Genomic DNA, 14,546 nt, shown 5'->3' with positions numbered 1-14,546 from the left:
ACATGGATAGCTGATAACTACTGTGAACTTGACATGGCACTTCACCACATAGGTAAAATATTGCGCAGTAATGCATTTTGTAATTGTAGACATGAAACCAAAACTGAGCATGGAGCTCACCAACCAAAACTGTCCTGAAGCAGTTTATAATATAATGACATAAAAAACATATTGCTGCTGTGTGCCTCCAAAATGCCATGGTCAGCAACGTTGGACAAATGAAAAATATTGAGAATAAGAATAAAAATAAGAAATATCAAAGTTTTGATTTTACAAATAGAGAGGAAATGAATAGCTGTTTGTCCAGGTATTGGAGATTTGACCGAACATTGTCCCACAGCATGTCGTAACAAGTTCCCAGTGGCATGTGTCGTAATGAATAGGTCTGAAGGAGTCCTCAGAGGTCAGGCCAGGTGATTACACTGATAGGGTAAGTGTTTGTCTTCATACATTAAGTAGGGAACTACTTATCAAATATTCAGTTTCATTAAACTTGTTTGGGATGTGTGAATGTTTTGTGTAACATAGTTTTAAAAAACTGTTTAAACTAATGGGAAATACCTAGCCTACATTAAACCCAGTGAAATATAATTTTGTGTCCATCAGGTACTTGAGGCATAGTCCATATCAGTTCAGGCAGGCTAGGAAAAAAAATCTTACCTTCATAGTCTCGGATGTTATTGAATTTAGCTTATGTTAAAATGAAGGACTAAGTAAGGAACACGTTTTTTTTTGTTTTTTCCAAAAAAAAAAAAAAAAATTCTGCTCCGAGACACAGCCCTCCAAAGGTGACACTGCGCATATCATTTTGAAGGTGCGGATTTGTGTTGCACCCCAAATTTCTTTGGTATACTTGAGTTTTAATGAGTGCAGTGAAGATTGCTCATTTTTAGCATATAAAATTCCTTATAATGTTTGTTGATCGTTGTTATGGCTAATGTTTTTATGAAGTTTATGGGATAAAAATTCTGTATGCATGTTCCAGTTGAGGTCGTCCTGTGTTGTCAATCTCAAGGGTTTCATACAGTTTTCATTTTTAACAATATCATTTTTGATGAATAATTTCATATCAAACATACCATGATTAATCTAGTTCCAGTACTTTATCACAACCATTAACTTACGAGCCAACTTCTCAACACGAGATATTAAGATATATTAAAAAGTTGGATGCAAATTCGATTAAAGTAATGTGTTTATTTGCATCCCATTGTTAGCCTTTTTACATAGTGATGAGGTTTTCAATATTGTCGTGATGTGTGATTCTTTTTGTCATATATTTATTCTTTTTGTTGTTGACGAAATTATTTTTAACTTCCATCTGTACCAGAACTGCAGGATTGTCAGTAATGGTGAGCTGTAGAACTGATGTGTTGTGAGTCATGTTAGTTACAGTGTTGTAGATTCTTTATCTGCTGTTACTAACCTCTAGTGGACTAATTTGTCAGGACATTTAAATTAAACTGTTATTAACATTAATTTTTTCAGCTTGGAGCCAGTAGACAACATGTCAATGTTTATATCTCCAGTATATATTTTGTTAACCCAAGCATTTTATTGCAGTGTTTATAGTGTATTTCAACAACCAGGTCATTAAGAATTTCAAAGGGACTGTCTATGCTTCCACAAGGAGGTCTACAGGGTGTTACAAAAAGGTACGGCCAAACATTCAGGAAACATTTCTCACACACAAATAAAGAAAAGATGTTATGTGGACATGTGTCGGAAACGCTTAATTTCCATGTTAGAGCTCATTTTAGTTTCGTCAGTATGTACTGTACTTCCTCGATTCACTGCCATGATTTCATACGGGAAACTCTACCTGTGCTGCTAGAACATGTGCCTTTACAAGTACGACACATGTGGTTCATGCACAATGGAGCTCCTGCACATTTCAGTCAAAGTGTTCGTACGCTTCTCAACAACAGATTCGGTGACCGATGGATTGATAGAGGTGGACCAATTCCATGGCCTCCATGCTCTCCTGACCTCAACCCTCTTGACTTTCATTTATGGGGGCATTTGAAAGCTCTTGTCTACGCAACCCCGGTACCAAATGTAGAGACTCTTCGTGCTCGTATTGTGGACGGCTGTGATACAATACGCCATTCTCCAGGGCTGCATGAGCGCATCAGGGATTCCATGCGACGGAGGGTGGATGCATGTATCCTCGCTAACGGAGGACATTTTGAGCATTTCCTGTAACAAATTGTTTGAAGTCACACTGGTACATTCTGTTGCTGTGTGTTTCCATTCCATGATTAATGTGATTTGAAGAGAAGTAATAAAATGAGCTCTAACATGGAAAGTAAGCGTTTCCGGATGCATGTCCACATAACATATTTTCTCTCTTTGTGTGTGAGGAATGTTTCCTGAAAGTTTGGCCGTACCTTTTTGTAACACCTTGTATATAGACATGTAACAAATTCTGTTTTCCTCACTTGTAGTTAATTGCTGAAATTTCTTTAATAATCCCTACACTAAAAGTGAATACATCTATTACAGTATAGGTGCTACCTCTTGCAGCAGAAGTTTCTCTTTCCTGATCAGGGTAGAGCGGACAATCACAAAGAGTGGCTTACATATGCCAGTTAGCTTATTTGTTAGATAATATTATCTTGTGAGTAAAACGTGAGCATTGTCAGTCACTGAAATGATATCAAGGTTGTAATGTTTAAGGCGTCAATAGTTTTTAATAACTTTCAATGTAAGTTTGGAATTCTAGACAGTGGTTGAGGGTGTCAGTCTGACACATCCTCCATTATACCTTTCAGATTTCCCTGTTCATTGTGATGATCACTACAAGCATTTAGGTTCTGGACATTCTACATATACATCTACATTTGTACTCCACAAGCCACCCCACGGTGTGTGGCGGAGGGCACTTTATGTGCCACTGTCATTACCTCCCTTTCCTGTTCCAGTCGTGTATGGTTCGTGGGAACGACTGCCGGAAAGCCTCCATGCATGCTCGAATATCTCTAATTTTACATTCGTGATCTCCTCGGGAGGTATAAGTAGGGGGAAGCAATATATTCGATACCTCATCTAGAAACACACCCTCTCGAAACCTGGACAGCAAGCTACACTTCGATGCAGAGCGCCTCTCTCCCTAACACTATCACACTTACCAAATAACCCTGTGGCGAAACGCGCCGCTCTTCTTTGGATCTTCTCTATCTCCTCCGTCAACCCGACCTGGTACGGATCCCACACTGATTAGCAATACTCAAGTATAGGTCGAACGAGTGTTTTGTAAGCCACCTCCTTTGTTGATAGACTACATTTTCTAAGGAGTCTCCCAATGAATCTCAACCTGGTACCCGCCTTACCAACAATTAATTTTATATGATCATTCCACTTCAAATCGTTCTGCACGCATACTCCCAGATATTTTACAGAAGTAACTGCTACCAGTGTTTGTTCCGCTATCATATAATCATACAATAAAGGATCCTTCTTTCTATGTATTCGCAATACATTACATTTGTCTATGTTAAGGGTCAGTTGCCACTCCCTGCTCCAAGTGCCTATCCGCTGCAGATCTTCCTGCATTTCGCTGCAATTTTCTACTGCTGCAACTTCTCTGTATACTATGGCATCATCCACAAAAAGCCGCATGGAACTACAGACACTATCTACTAGGTCATTTATATATATATATTGTGAAAAGCAATGGTCCCATAACACTCCCTTCTGGCACGCCAGATGTTACTTTAACGTCTGTAGACATCTCTCCATTGGGAACAACATGCTTTGTTCCGTTTGCTAAAAACTCTTCAATCCAGCCACACAGCTGGTCTGATATTCCGTAGGCTCTTACTTTGTTTATCAGGTGACAGTGCGGAACTGTACCGAACGCCTTCCGAAAAGTCAAGGAAAATGGCATCTACCTGGGAGCCTGTATCTAATATTTTCTGGGTCTCATAAACAAATAAAGCGAGTTGGGTCTATCACAATCGCTGTTTCTGGAATCCATGTTGATTCCTACAGAGTAGATTCAGGGTTTCTAGAAACGACATGATACGTGAGCAAAAAATATGTTCTGAAATTCTACAACAATCAACGACAGAGATATAGGTCTATAGTTTTGCGCATCTGCTCGACGACCCTTCTTGAAGACTGGGACTATCTGTGCTCTTTTCCAATCATTTGGAACCTTTCGTTCCTCTAAAGATTTGCAGTACACGGCTGTTAGAAGGGGGGGCAAGGTCTTTCACGTACTCTGTGTTTGAATGGAATTGGTATCCTGTCAGGCCCAGTGGACTTTCCTCTGTTGGGTGATTACAGTTGCTTTTCTATTCCTTGGACGCTTATTTCAATGTCAGCCATTTTTTCGTTTGTGCGAGGATTTAGAGAAGGAACTGCAGTGCGGTCTTCCTCTGTAAAACAGCTTTGGAAAAAGATGTTTAGTATTTCAGTTTAACGGGTGTCATCCTCTGTTTCAATGCCATCATCATCCCGGAGTGTCTGGATATGCTGTTTCGAGCCACTTACTGATTTAACATAAGACCAGAACTTCTAGGATTTTCTGTCAGGTCGGTACATACAATTTTACTTTCGAATTCACTGAACGCTTCACGCATAGCCCTCCTTATGCTAACTTTCACATCGTTTAGCTTCTGTTTATCTGAGAGGTTTTGGCTGCGTTTAAACTTGCAGTGAAGCTCTCTTTGCTTTCGCAGTAGTTTCCTAAATTTGTTGTTGAACCACGGTGGGTTTTTCGCGTCCCTCACAGTTTTACGCGGCACGTACCTGTCTAAAACGCATTTTACGATTGCCTTGAACTTTTTCCATAAACACTCAACATTGTCAGTGTTGGAACAGAAATGGCTATGACAATCTCTTGTCTATGTCTACGAGAATCTCTTCAGAAATTTTGAAAATTAGGTGTGTTAATGTCTTATGCTGTTTTGGTTTGTTGCAGAATTGTTTCTTTTGTCTTTGTTACAAATTTTATCTCTATTAAGTGTGATGTGCATTGTGCATAGAGACAGCTATGGCAGTGTCTGTTTGGGTGTCTGTGGGGTTGATGTGTGAAGATCTTTACTTTTGCTAGAAAAAGAGTAAGAGCTTGAAAGTTAAGTGTGTCAAATGGTTTTCCATTACGTGTGTCTGCGCACCACACATCATTCTGCTATCACCTGATTGTTTCGTACAGACAGTAATGTGAAGTACAGTTTGCTATTCACATGTGTATGATGTTAATTTTGATATAGGTGGTGATACCACTTTTCGTGTCCTTGATATAAAACTACACCATGTGTTGTATTTTATTTATTATTGTTGTATATTTGTTATTAATAAAATAAGTAACTGCTCTGTGTGTCTGGCAACACTCAACTTTCTGACTGAGCATTGATGTATCAGCTTTTTTATTTTGCTATATGTTCCCCAGTAGCAGTAGTTGCCCATGCTCTTTCTCCAAGGTAATAATTATATTGAGGAGCAAAACCTAAAACTTTGACAACACTACATGTCTTGCTGTTTGAGAATTAAAGTGGATGTATTATCTTATACTTCTATTTTTTTCGTATACATAGAAACATCTTGAAATTATAAATAAATAAGCCTCTGACTACAAAGAGAATTTTGAATTACCTTATTTCATTATTGATTTTGGGACTATGAGCTCCATGTGCAAGTGCACCTTGTATATATGCATCTAAACGATGTTGATTATCACTTTCTTGCTTGCTATCATCACAGCTTTCTGTTGTCACTGATAAACAGTAGGTGCAACAAACCCGAGTCTACAGCACCTTACAAAATTGACACCTCATCAGATTTAAGCAGTACAGATGCATAAACATAAGGTGCAAATGAACAAGGGGCTGGTAGCCCCAAAATCAATAGTGCAATAAAGGAATTAAAAACTGTTACAACCAGAGGCTAATGTATTTCTAATTTCAACTCATTACATTACTGTGTTTCCTCGTTCCTTCACTATTGGATGTTGAAATATATAAACAGACATCTAATTCTTCTGATTATTTACTTATGTCAGCCCTTGACATATTCCTTTCCATTATTCAGTGCCAGAAATAGGAAATTTTTTATCAGAAAGTTTGACCTCTGTAAGTCTTACAAGCAAATCACAATAAAGTTTTCTCAATGACATAAATTCTCTTTATCTCGTAGAATAACTGGATTTACTATGATTTCTTCAGCAAACTGATGTGGAAAACTTTTTATTTTCTGCATAGAGCTCGTTTGTTCCTGATTTCAACAAGGGCTGGAGGCCTGGGCATCAATTTAGTGGCTGCAAATCGTGTTGTTCTCTTTGATGCCTCTTGGAACCCGTCTCATGATGTGCAGAGTATTTTCAGGATTTACAGATTTGGTCAGAAGAAACCATGTTATGTTTACCGGTTTCTGGCTCAGGTAGTAATTTCTTATTAATTATTATTTTAAATTCTTTTGTTGACTTGTGTGTGCATGTTTATTTAATAGGATGGCTTTTACCTAAAGCTCATTTTATGAAACATAAAATTTTGCTGCTCCAATGCTCTAATCCTGTTATAATCAACATAAACTTTGTGTATAATTTCTGTTCAATCAAACAACTGCTTGGCAAGCCCCAAAATCCTTGAAGTTGGAAAACAGCACACATATTAATTAATTCCAGTCTTTCTATTTGAAAATAAATTTATGGGACCCCATGAAAACTACCTCAGCACTTTTTGACAACATTCTGAATCAACTTCCATGACAAATAATTAAAAACTCTTTCCATTTATTAATTGGTGTATCCTCACCAGCAAAGATAATCAGTGTCCATATCACTTGGCACTATTGTTCCACAATCTGTTTTTCACAGCTGTGTGTCATTCAGTCAGCCAACCCTGTGTCTGATTGTTCAGACTCTGTAAAGGCCACATTAGTACTAAGGTTTTCGATAGTCCACCCGTACATGGCATATATCGCTGCTGAGTAATATTTTTCTTTCTGAAACTAAAGCAGAAATATATGATAATGGAAAAGAAAGTTAGATTTCAGTTTCCATACTGCTATAATGATGTTTTCTGTCAGTGTTTGGACAGAAATCCATATTAAATGAAACATTGATTGCTTATTAAAATTGAGCCTGACAAAATATTTTTGCTAATAAATAATTAAAACTACATTACTTTTTCTTTCCTGGCAACTCTGGTTCTTAAAATACTTTTCAAGTCTGTCCACAAAGTTAATACAAAATATTCGTAACACTCGTGAAAATTCATGTCACATTCTTTTATAACACGCCATTGTCAGCTCTAGAAGTTCTGAGAAAAAATTCTTCATTCTTTCGAAGAGACCGTCATTAACTTTTAATGTCTCTGGATCTAGTGCTGTATGAAGCATCTGTTGTCCAAGCATTAGAGCTGCACTCTGTTGGCAAATATGGTAACTGTCGCTTTATTTCATATAAGACATCACAGATCTCACTTCACCTCCTGTTGCCCAATTGGAAACAAAAAAAAAATAAAGAAAAAAGCTTTAGAATCATTTAGTCTTTGTACATATATTTGTCACTCATTTCCAGGAAAAAATGGACAACAAAAACTTTGACTTAACGTATGTGAGGGCGGCGTGTGACCCGACATTGCCTCACTCCAGGAGTGAATTACTGAGTATATGTTTTCATTACTCTATTAAATATATGAACTTGACCTCCTTTATATGCTTATCATTTATTCAATTTACTTTCAGACTGATTAGTTCTCTTATTATCGTTGTTAGTTTTCCTTGTAACATGGATTTGTAATACGGGTTGATGGCTTTAAATTACTTAAAGATGAAACAAATGATTTTACATCAGACCCTGTGAAATAGTCCGCTAAACATTACATTGAAATATATTTATATACATTCTTTCACTTTACAAAATCTAATTTTGTCTGTACTCATACGGTCTAATGAATTATTTCAAGTCACTGTATCAAAGGCAAGAAGAGTCCCTCCCACTCGCAGCACACTTTAATAATCACGAAATAGACTATGCAGCTTTGTTTGAAATCTGTAGCTATTATGTCAAGAAATGCTTTTAGTATCGCATGTGCACAATGGAAACTCAGCAATTTTGCAGTGCTATTCTTGCATTAGTTGTATTTGTACACATAATACTTTGGAAATTATAGGACTTTAAAAGTGAATGAATCATTTGTAGTAGCACTGTATGATGTTAATTCCCATATTATTCACCATTCCTTAGACTGTAGATCATAATATTAACCTTTCTTTTAAAACATCTGTTGTTACCTCTTATGTTTTGTGAATCATGATCACTGCATGACGAAACACATCGTTCCTCTGCGTACCTCCTCTTTGTTCATCTAGATTTTGTCACTTATCTGTTTACTCCATTCATCCAACAACTTTGTCTCAACTAATCCTACTACCTTCCTTTGTGTCCTTGTTTCATCCATATCAAGTTCATTGAACTATTGTGCCACGTCTCTTATATCTACTCCTTGCACTACCTTGACTACCTTATCCCTCTACTCCATTTGCTTTCTCAAATCATGGATATTATGTAAGCCTATGGTTTGTCCTGATGCTGGTTCACCTGTAAATGTAACCTTCTTAAGTTTTCCTTCTTAGATTAGAGCTGTCTGCTGACTGCTCTATAATATATTAATTTTGTATTCTCTAGTCCACTCCTAACAAAATCTGCACACTTTTTTGGTACTATGTACAATGGATGCAGGAACTTCATACCCTCTATGGAAAATCTGACTGTAGCCACTTCCATCTTTTTGCTTTGATTTCCCACTACAGTGGAACTTTGATTTTACGTTATCGGATTTTACATTTTTCACAATTCTACACCGTAAATTCATAGCCCCTGTGAAAAACTCATAAGATCAATGCTAAAAATCCCCCAATTTTACGTTTCTTCCTAGTTACATTTACCCCAATTCTACATTCTTACTTAATGTCTCACTTGACTTCTTCCCTCTGTTGACATTTGATGTGCCCGAACGACTTATAAGTGGTGCAAAAGACAGACGGTTCGCACTGAGGGTGACGGTGGTGGCGGCGGCGGCGGTGGTGGTGGTGGTGAAGATAAGGGAATAGTGTGATCATTGATGAGAGGGGAGATGTGAGACAGAAGTGGTGATGTAATCCATGAGCAGTGGTGCCTGCACAATTTGCAATGTTTACCTTCGCTGAGAAATAATGGTGCAACTACCACTAGGTTGCGGCAGCAATGGGAAAGCAGCACAGTCGATGCAAAGTGTTCCAGACGGAACCAATATTTGATGAACGGGCCCAGCCACCACCTTTTCTTGTGCCACTTATAACTCATTCTCAACTTTTGTCATGTATTTCCAGTGTACTGTATTCAGCAACAATATCAGTCTTCTACCTTTTGATATTCAAATACTAAGTCTTGATGAATATGCTTAGTCAGGATCAAGGCCATTTCCAGCTAGTGAGCTCTTATTGGCTGGCGACTTTTATGTTACCCGACATCCAGCACATCCACCACTCCACACTAACACATGTAAAAAGAGCTCGCATAACTGATGTGTGGAGAGGGGGAGTGGCCCCTCAATGACGGGAGTGCAGGTAGGGGTGGAAGCATTTTGTTAAGTGCTGAAAATACACTTTTTGTGCAGATCATGTGCTATGACAGAGATGACAGATGGAAATAGAACAGGGTTTTGTGATAGCACATTTAAAGACTTTAGTGTTCAAATCTGACACGACAGTTGTAACAACTACAGACACTGCTCACGTACTATATACTTTGCAGCACACACTGTAGATCATAAAGATAGACAGTGCTGATAGAAGGCATGAAGCAAAACTGTAATGCCTGAGCTTTGCTTTTAAATGTACATTTTATGCAGTGTACGGAAATTAACTGAGCCAACTTCTAATAAGCTTGTAATGTCAGTTGGGGAAGTAAACACATTTCTTCATGTGTCTGTTTCTCTCAAGAGAAAAAGATTCTGACACCGCACTGTACTTCACAGTTTTCAGTTTAATTCTCCATATTTATCAATTTTTACTTTGTTCTGGGTGAGTCCCAAGGAAAGATCACTTGTCGTTGCAGATGCAATGCCCGTGCAATGCAGTGACGAGCAGTCCCTAGTGAAATATACCGAGGGTCTCACAGAGGCCTTCACAGACCATAATTATGCTCCAAACCTTGTACAAAAATAAGACTCCCGTGCCTTATTTTTCCAGTCTTCAACCATCTTCTGAAGTCTCACTATCCGGCCACAGAGGAGCATTCCCGTCGAAGCTTGGTACCACCCAGTAATGGAGCACCAAATTAGATTCTCCACCATGGTTTCGACTACCTCTCATTGCGCCCTGAAATGAGAAGTGTCCGGCTCACTATCCTTCCCACCCCTCCCACAGTGGTATTCTGCCGTCCACTGAACCTACACAATATACTCGTCCATCCCTACAGAACCCCTGCTCCAAACCTCTTACCTCATGGCTCATATCTCTGTAATAGACCTAGATGCAAGACCTGTCCCATACATTATCTCACTATGACATACTCCAGTCCATTCACAAACATCACCTATCCCATCAAAGGCAGGGCTACCTGTGAAACCAGTCATGTGATCTACAAACTAAGCTGCAACAACTATGCTGCATTCTATGTGGGCATGACAACCAACAAGCTGTCTGTCCACATGAATGGCCACCAACAAACTGTGAACATGACATCTTTCATTTCAATGACTGCTTAAAACGCTTTGCCATATGGATCCTTCCCATCAACACCAGCTTTTCCGAATTGTGCAGAATGGTTCCCTCCCTCCAATATATTCTATGTTTCCCGTAAACCTCCTGGCCTCAATCTTCGTTATTCATTGTTCTTACCTATCCGGCCTATTCCCTGTTCCCATTGCAGCACTACACAGCCCTCATTCCACCAATGCACCTTTTTACTTTTCTCGTTTTCAGCTGCCTCCCACTCCCCCACCTCATCCCTGTGCGCTCCCCACCAGCACTTCACTGTCCCCCACCTCTACCGTGCTATCCCTCCCCTTCCCTGTCCCATCATGCACTGCTGCTGCTGCTGCTGCTGCTTGCAGTGTGGCTCCAGCTGCCAGAGGCTGCAGTCGTGTGTGTGTGTGTGTGTGTGTGTGTGTGTGTGTGTGTGTGTGTGTGGTTTATTTTTGTCAAAGGCCTTGCTGACCGAAAGCTTATATTGTGATAGTCTTTTTATTGTGCCTATCTGCGATTCAGCGTCTCTGCTATACGGTGAGTAGCAACTTTTCTTTTCACACTATTGTTACATTTCATTCTGGATTTTCCATTGTATGATAACTGCTGGGTAATATTTCCTTTTTCAAGTTAGTGCACTAAGCAAGAATATATGGTACTAGAAAAGAAAGTTAGATTTCAGTTTCCATGCTGCTATAATAACATTATCTACCAGTGTCTGAACAGAAATTAATGTTAAAAGAAACATTTGTTGCACATTAAAGTTGATTCTGGGCATAAAATATTTTTGCTATTAAAATAATGAAAACCACATTACTTTTCTCTTTCCTGGCAATTCTGTTTCTGAAATACTTTTCAAGAGTCTCTAGAATTCTTGGGAAAAATTCTTTGTCTGTGCAATTCTTTCAAAGAGTCTGCCATTAAAGTTTAATGTTTTTGGAGCCAGTGTTGCATGAAGATTTATTGTGTAAGCATCAGAGCTGAGGTCTGTTAACAAGTATGGTAACTGCTTAATTTCGTATCAGAGTTGAGTGTATTAGAATCAAAAAAGAAAGGAAATGAACTTAAGAATCTTATTTACTCGTCACATGTACAATTGCTTCCTGTTTCTATGGAAAAATGAAAGAGAATGAAAATTTTTACATAATATTTATGTATGTTGTGGCAAAATACGACCTGACAACATCGAACATTCTTCCTAAGAAAGAATTAGGTAATTGTCAGGATTTTTTTGAGATCTCCATGATTTGTTAAACAAAATGTTTCTCAATATCAAATTTTGTGCAATGTTTATTGTAAACTTGATGAATTTGGTACCGCTTTCTATACACAATTAGTACAAGGGTAACTCAATTATTATCTGCAATTTAGTTATATTTTTGTTTATTTTGGTAGTACTGTCGTTTTACGTTGATGACGCATGCTTTGTTTATTTGTTGTTATACCTTTGCAATTTTCAAGCCGCTTGGTTAGTTTCGTTATCACTGCCATGCTGTTAATCATGGCTGATCCACTGTCTATTTGCACCAATGAAGATACAACGTTCAGTGATCCATTTTTTTTGGTCGGAAGATGTATCGGGCTGAAATTCATCGAAGACTTTCGGTACAGTGTTTTGCCACATTAGAGTGTTTAAGAAAGGATTGAAAAATTCTGAAATGGTCGCACAAGTGTTACGCATGATGAAGGAGCCGGATGAGCATTTACCACCACAAATGAAGAAACTATTGAGCATTCAAGTGAAATGATTCTCTTAGACAATTAAAAATTGACAAAGTGGCACATCCTCTGCAAATCAGTCATGGTTCTGCCTAAGAAATCATCCATAACTTTCTTGGGTTTCATGAAATTTGTGCAAGATGGGTCCGAAAACAACTCACGTAGTTGCATAGACAAACGTGCTTGGACATTTGCAAAAAAAATTTGGATCGCTGTGGTAATGAAGGGGACAACTACTTAGACAGGATCATTACTGGTTACAAAACATGAATCCATTATTATGAGCCGGAGAATGAACGGCAGAGTATGGAATGGAAACATCCAAATTCACTGTGCAAGTTAAAGACCAAACCATGTGCAGGAAAACTGATGCTTACGATTTTTTGGGATGCACAAGGTTCAGTACTGGAACATTATGGGGAAAGGGGCACAACAATAAACAGTGTACATTACAGTGAGGTGCTTACTGCCAGGCTAAAGCCTGCAATTCGAAGCAAACGCTGAGAATTGCTGTCAAAAGGGGTTGTCTTGTTGCACGACAATGCCCATCTGCATACTGCTGCCCACACTGCTGAAACGCTCCAGAAACTCAAATTTGAAGTTGTTTATCATCCTTCATATAGTCCCGATCTTGCCCCTTTTGACTATCACTTGTTTGGTCCACTCAAACAGGCATTAAGGGGCCATCGATTCGCCTCTGACGAAGTAGTGAAAGAAGCTGTGCATTCCTGTCTTGCAGCTCAACTGAGAACCTTCTTTTATGAGGGCATCAGTAAGCTTGTGCAACGATGGACCAATTGCTTTGAAACACAAGGAGACTATGTCAAAAAATGATGTCCTTGTGTAAGTTTCCTATTTGATTTCAATAAAATTTTATAACTACTTTGCGGATAATAATTGATTTTCTTGTATATTCTAAAACATTCCAATTCCACTTTTGTAACTAGGACTAGCCTTCTAGGTTGAAGGACCTTTGTCGAGGAAACTGGTAGCGCAATAGAATATTTCAGATTTCCATTCTACTGTAGAGGAACATTTCTTCACGAGAATTTTATGACACTTTTAGTATAATATTACTGTCAGAGCTACATGCTGTACTTCATTGTACAGGGTTGCTGCTAACAACAATCATTTGTGTACTGATCAACTTATTGTGCTTTCATTAATTTCCTTTGCTTTCATTCTTTAGGGGACCATGGAAGAAAAAATTTATGACAGGCAAGTGACAAAATTGTCTCTGTCTTGTCGTGTTGTTGACGAACAGCAAATTGAACGGCATTACAATATGGCAGATCTTCAGGAGATGTATATGTTTGACCCTGAGCAAGTGAGCAAACGTCCCACACCTTTGTTACCAAAGGTAAGTGTTCCTTATGTGATTATGATTTTCATAGAAGTGAAATCTCGGAACTGTACTGTAGGGCACAGAAAGAACATACCCAGGTCAAATGCAATTGCTGTTAATGAACTGGTTTTTTTTATTTTTTATTTTTTTATTTTTTATTTTTTTATTTTTTTATTTTTTAAATGATGTGAACAATAACTCAGAACATTTCTAATTATATTTATATGAGAAACAGTCAAATGAAAATGCTTCATTACATGTTATGAAACAATAGCAACCAAAAGTCTTTCCTCACGATACAAACTTGAACTGACCTGCCTCCCCTTTTTCCAACATTTTCATCAGTGACAGACATCAAAGAATTCAGTGCCCTCCAGGCTGTCGTGCCACAGTCCACAGAGATTTTTTAGCTGTACAACAACAAACAATATTATTTTGGCATCACTTTCTGACAGATAGTACATAAGCCAAGTATGGAACATGCATGTTGTCCGTAATTGTCCTTGTTGGAACACACACGATAAATAAGAAATACATTCATAACAGAATTACAGAGAAATAAAATTGAATTGACCTTAAGCATTACTTCTGGCCCACATCAAGAATTGCTAAGTGGGAAGGAATCATATGAGATGTCACCCACATTTTAGGAGGTGAGGATTACTACAATTGATTTTTTATACTGTTCATTATCGTGATGGAAGGTTAGAAGCAAAATAAGTTTTGAAGTATCATGAAGTGTAGAAAGTTAACAACCACAGTAAATGGTTTTATTTTTCCTACTCAATTATCCTTTCCCTTTTGA

At 38.2% G+C, this 14,546-nt stretch overlaps 1 protein-coding gene across 2 annotated transcripts in view; it reads left to right on the top strand.

Moving 5' to 3' along the window:
* LOC126175787 (transcriptional regulator ATRX homolog) overlaps window positions 1-14,546 on the top strand; it is a 483,984-nt gene that overhangs the window by 384,385 nt on the left and 85,053 nt on the right. For both annotated transcript variants that reach the window (XM_049922765.1, XM_049922764.1), the window contains 2 exons: window positions 6,207-6,384; window positions 13,586-13,756. In XM_049922765.1, the coding sequence (XP_049778722.1) occupies window positions 6,207-6,384; window positions 13,586-13,756 (349 nt within the window). The remainder of the gene's footprint in view (window positions 1-6,206; window positions 6,385-13,585; window positions 13,757-14,546) is intronic.

Source organism: Schistocerca cancellata, chromosome 3, assembly GCF_023864275.1.
Source record: "Schistocerca cancellata isolate TAMUIC-IGC-003103 chromosome 3, iqSchCanc2.1, whole genome shotgun sequence".
Classification (NCBI taxonomy): domain Eukaryota; kingdom Metazoa; phylum Arthropoda; class Insecta; order Orthoptera; family Acrididae; genus Schistocerca; species Schistocerca cancellata.
This window is presented reverse-complemented; position numbering and strand designations above follow the sequence as displayed.